The 4,714-nt window shown below is 39.9% G+C and overlaps 1 protein-coding gene across 1 annotated transcript in view; it reads right to left on the bottom strand.

The window, feature by feature from the left end:
* Positions 1–3,022, bottom strand: part of plek2 (pleckstrin 2) — an 18,289-nt gene extending 15,267 nt beyond the window's left edge. Inside the window, exons 1-3 of the mRNA XM_055862455.1 lie at positions 2,865–3,022; positions 2,603–2,767; positions 1,820–2,010 (exon numbers count right to left, since the gene is read on the bottom strand). Coding sequence (XP_055718430.1) covers positions 1,820–2,010; positions 2,603–2,767; positions 2,865–2,918 — 410 coding nt within the window. The 5' untranslated portion in view covers positions 2,919–3,022. The remainder of the gene's footprint in view (positions 1–1,819; positions 2,011–2,602; positions 2,768–2,864) is intronic.
* Between the last annotated feature and the right edge of the window lie 1,692 nt (positions 3,023–4,714).

Below are 4,714 nucleotides of genomic sequence, written 5' to 3' on the forward strand. Positions count from 1 at the left end.
TCACTTTTGACCAGCTGTGTGACTGTCTTTGTGGAATAGCTTCACTATTGACCAGCTGGGTGACTGTCTTTATGGAATAGCTAGACTATTGACTGTCTTTGTGGAATAGCTTCATTATTGACCAGCTGTGTGACTGTCTTTGTGGAATAGCTTCACTTTTGACCAGCTGTGTGACTGTCTTTGTGGAATAGCTTCACTATTGACCAGCTGGGTGACTGTCTTTATGGAATAGCTAGACTATTGACTGTCTTTGTGGAATAGCTTCACTATTGACCAGCTGTGTGACTGTCTTTGTGGAATAGCTAGACTATTGACTGTCTTTGTGGAATAGCTTCACTATTGACCAGCTGTGTGACTGTCTTTGTGGAATAGCTTCACTTTTGACCAGCTGTGTGACTGTCTTTGTGGAATAGCTTCACTATTGACCAGCTGGGTGACTGTCTTTGTGGAATAGCTTCACTATTGACCAGCTGGGTGACTGTCTTTATGGAATAGCTTCACTATTGACCAGCTGTGTGACTGTCTTTATGGAATAGCTTCACTATTGACCGGCTGTGTGACTGTCTTTGTGGAATAGCTTCACTATTGACCGGCTGGGTGACTGTCTTTGTGGAATAGCTTCACTATTGACCAGCTGTGTGACTGTCTTTGTGGAATAGCTTCACTATTGACCAGCTGGGTGACTGTCTTTGTGGAATAGCTTCACTATTGACCAGCTGGGTGACTGTCTTTATGGAATAGCTTCACTATTGACCAGCTGTGTGACTGTCTTTATGGAATAGCTTCACTATTGACCGGCTGTGTGACTGTCTTTGTGGAATAGCTTCACTATTGGCCAGCTGTGTGACTGTCTTTGTGGAATAGCTTCCCTATTGACCAGCTGTGTGACTGTCTTTGTGGAATAGCTTGACTATTTACTGTCTTTATGGAATAGCTTGACAATTGACTGTCTTTATGGAATAGCTCGACTATTGACCAGCTGTGTGACTGTCTTTATGGAATAGCTCGACTATTGACTGTCTTTATGGAATAGCTTCACTATTGACCAGCTGGGTGACTGTCTTTATGGAATAACTTCACTATTGACCAGCTGTGTGGCTGTCTTTATGGAATAGCTCGACTATTGACTGTCTTTATGGAATAGCTCGACTATTGACCAGTTGTGTGACTGTCTTTATGGAATAGCTCGACTATTGACTGTCTTTATGGAATAGCTTCACTATTGACCTTTGTGGAATAGCTTGACTATTGACCTTTGTGGAATAGCTTGACTTCACTCATGTGACTAATAGACTAAATGTAACCAAACTGGCAATGTTATTACAACGAGTTTATAACCATGTAATCTGGTTGTAATAGTGTAATTTTAACCCGTTTATAACCATGTAATCTGGTTGTAATAGTGTAATTTTAACCAGTTTATAACCATGTAATCTGGTTGTAATGGTGTAATTTTAACCAGTTTATAACCATGTAATCTGGTTGTAATAACGTCATTTTAACCAGTTTATAACCATGTAATCTGGTTTTAATAACGTCATTTTAACCAGTTTATAACCATGTAATCTGGTTTTAATAACGTCATTTTAACCAGTTTATAACCATGTAATCTGGTTTTAATAACGTCATTTTAACCAGTTTATAACCATGTAATCTGGTTATAATAACGTCATTTTAACCAGTTTATAACCATGTAATCTGGTTTTAATAACGTCATTTTAACCAGTTTATAACCATGTAATCTGGTTATAATAACGTCATTTTAACCAGTGTCGACGGTTGGGAAAAGTCTTTCAGCCAAGGCCCCTAAGTGTCTCACTTCAGGCTGACGTTGTGTAGTTGTAGTGACTGGTGTCCAGTGGTTTTAGACTGGCTGGTGGTAGGAGAGTCAGCTGGGCGGAGCTTCTCCACCGCTGCACCGATATCCGCTGCCCATTGGTCACGCTCCTCCCGAGAACACGCCTCCAGGAAATACTCGGCAGAACTCTTGGTTTGCAGTTTGAACACCAGCTGACGTACAGTAAACAACAAAGAGAACCAACGGATGATGTTGAATACTTGAAGAGTATATCTTAACCCCAAGATGATATCATGATGTGTCCAACAGCATCGAGAGATGTATCGAACACACCTTTGAAAACTATGAAAAGCGTACTGTATCTACGATGATAGTGTGTCAAGTGGTCTAAGGTTGATGTCCCCGGGCCTTGCATTCTCTAGTATGATTTCAGAAGAAAGCAAAAAGCTGGGCTGGGCTCAACAGAGCTGAGACACTCCCACTTCGCAGCCTGTTTTCAACAATCCAACACGTAATCTATTGACACATCTAGTGCAACGATATATCCTCAGGGCTACAGTTTCAGAGACATGAACAGCATACACTATATAATGCTATTATATTAGAATAGAATCATAATTCTAGAATAGAATCATAACTCTAGAAAATAGTAGAATATAATGCTGTTTTAATCACAGAGATCGGCATTAGAACCACGATGGAGTTATAATATGTAATTCTATGATTTGAATGCTGTTCCAACAGCCTTAATGTCACGGATTCCCAGACGAGGTAAACGTAAATGGGGCTTGTACATTAACTCACCGGGCGATTGTCATACTCCAGAAACGGACAAGAGATTTTACAATCGGTCAACATGATCCTCCCGCGTTGACAGGAGTCTCTCTTCCCTCCATCATATTTATAGTAGAGCAACGTGTCTGGTTTGAGTACAAACCAGCGAGCCTTCCAGTTGTGAACTACATGGCCCTAGAGTTACAATTAGAAAATATATATGAATTAAAATACTCTAATAGTCAAATGAAATGCGCTTTATATGGACGTATAGCGGTTTATTTAATCTTACCCGTTTCACAAGGAATCCCTCTTTCAGGATAGGGTTCTGCTGATCTTCTTCCATAGTCAGTGAGTTGTTCTACCTCAACGCAGGTCTCGAAGCATCGTATATCTCTCCGCTGGCTGCGGCGTCATCTGGTACACACCCAGCCAGCACGGAACTCAGAACATCGGAATGCAGGAAAAACCGCGTGGCTCCTTCCACAAAAGGGTATGTTTCAATCAATTTGAAAAATCTAGACGTGTAAACATTTATGACCATGGTCAACATTGGCTGACAAAAAACAAAGACTTTCAACATACAAGACACACACGTAACACAAAAAATAATAAGGGAGATTAAAAGATAATGCAATAGCGCATTTGAAATATAAAGGTATATTCCCGATTAAGTCGACATATGCAGAGTTTAAGTGGATCCAGTCTCCGCAAAAACATGGACAGTAATGAGTATCGTCGGTCATATGCACACAGTACTAGTCATATTAATATATTAGTTCAATGTAAACGTTTACATGCTTTGCGAGAATAACAATTTCCCTAATAATCCTGTTTACATGGACACTTATGAAATCAGGTCTGGTGGGACTATAAATAAACGTTACCACGGCAAACATGTCTTTTTTTGGGGGGGGGGGGGGGGGGGGGGGGGCTATTTGATTCCGAGTTCGGACATTTGAAAACTATTCCGTTTTTTCGAACTCACTTCACTCATGCAAAAGAGGGAGTCTTGCCCTGCTAGTACTAGCACATGCGCAGATGAAATACACCGCTGGAAATCCGATTAAGGTGTTTGTATATCCTAATTTGAAAGAAAACCAGGTGTTTTAACCTTCGTATTTTTACTTCCGATTATGACCTTACCCTGATATGAATATACTTCTTCTGGTGTACCAAAATGAAATAACTCGGTCGGTGTGATCTAGGCGTTACTCTTAGTTATGAACAACAATATAAAAAACGCAACATGCACCAATTTTCTAAGATTTTACTGAGTTCAAATCAAAGTTTATTTGTCACGTGCGCCGAATACAACAGTTGTAGACTTTACAGTGAAACGCTTACTTACAGGCTCTAACCAATAGTGCGAAAAAAATAAGTGTGTGTGTGTGTGTGTAAGTAAAGAAATCAAACAACAGTAAAAAGACATTTGAAAATAACAGTAGCAAGGCTATATACATACACCGGTTAGTCAGGCTTATTGAGGTAGTATGTACATGTAGGTATGGTTAAAGTGACTATGCATATATGATGAACAGAGAGTAGCGGTAGGGTGAAAAGAGGGGTTGGCGGGTGGTGGGACACAATGCAGATAGCCCGGTTGCAGTTCATACAAAGAAATCAGTCAAATTAAATAAATTCATTAGGCCCTAATCTATGGATTTCACATGATATGCATCTGTTGGTAACATATGACGGGGATTTGGCCCTAGTCTCAGAGAAGCAGTATATCCTTCACTCATTAATTAAAGAAAAAAATCTTTGTCTAATCTGAGGTGAGTAATCGCTGTTCTGATGTCCAGAAGCTCTTTTCGGTCATAAGAGACGATAACAACAACATTATGTACAAGATAAGTTACAAACAATGTGAAAAAACGTACAAAATAACACAGTGTCACGTTCCTGACCTATTTCTGTTAGTTTGTTGTATGTGTTAGTTGGTCAGGACGTGAGTTTGGGTGGGCATTCTGCGCCTTGGTTCAATCACTACTCCTCCTCTTCGGTTGAAGAGGAGGAGGAACACCGTTGCACACAGTTTGGTGAGGAAACAAAGAATGTAACATCTCCTTGTCATATAGCTGCATTACTCATCTCATGTGTATATACATATGTATTATACTGTATTCTATACTATTTTGC

The sequence above is a fragment of the Salvelinus fontinalis genome, chromosome 15, assembly GCF_029448725.1.
Source record: "Salvelinus fontinalis isolate EN_2023a chromosome 15, ASM2944872v1, whole genome shotgun sequence".
NCBI classification, from domain to species: Eukaryota; Metazoa; Chordata; class Actinopteri; order Salmoniformes; family Salmonidae; genus Salvelinus; species Salvelinus fontinalis.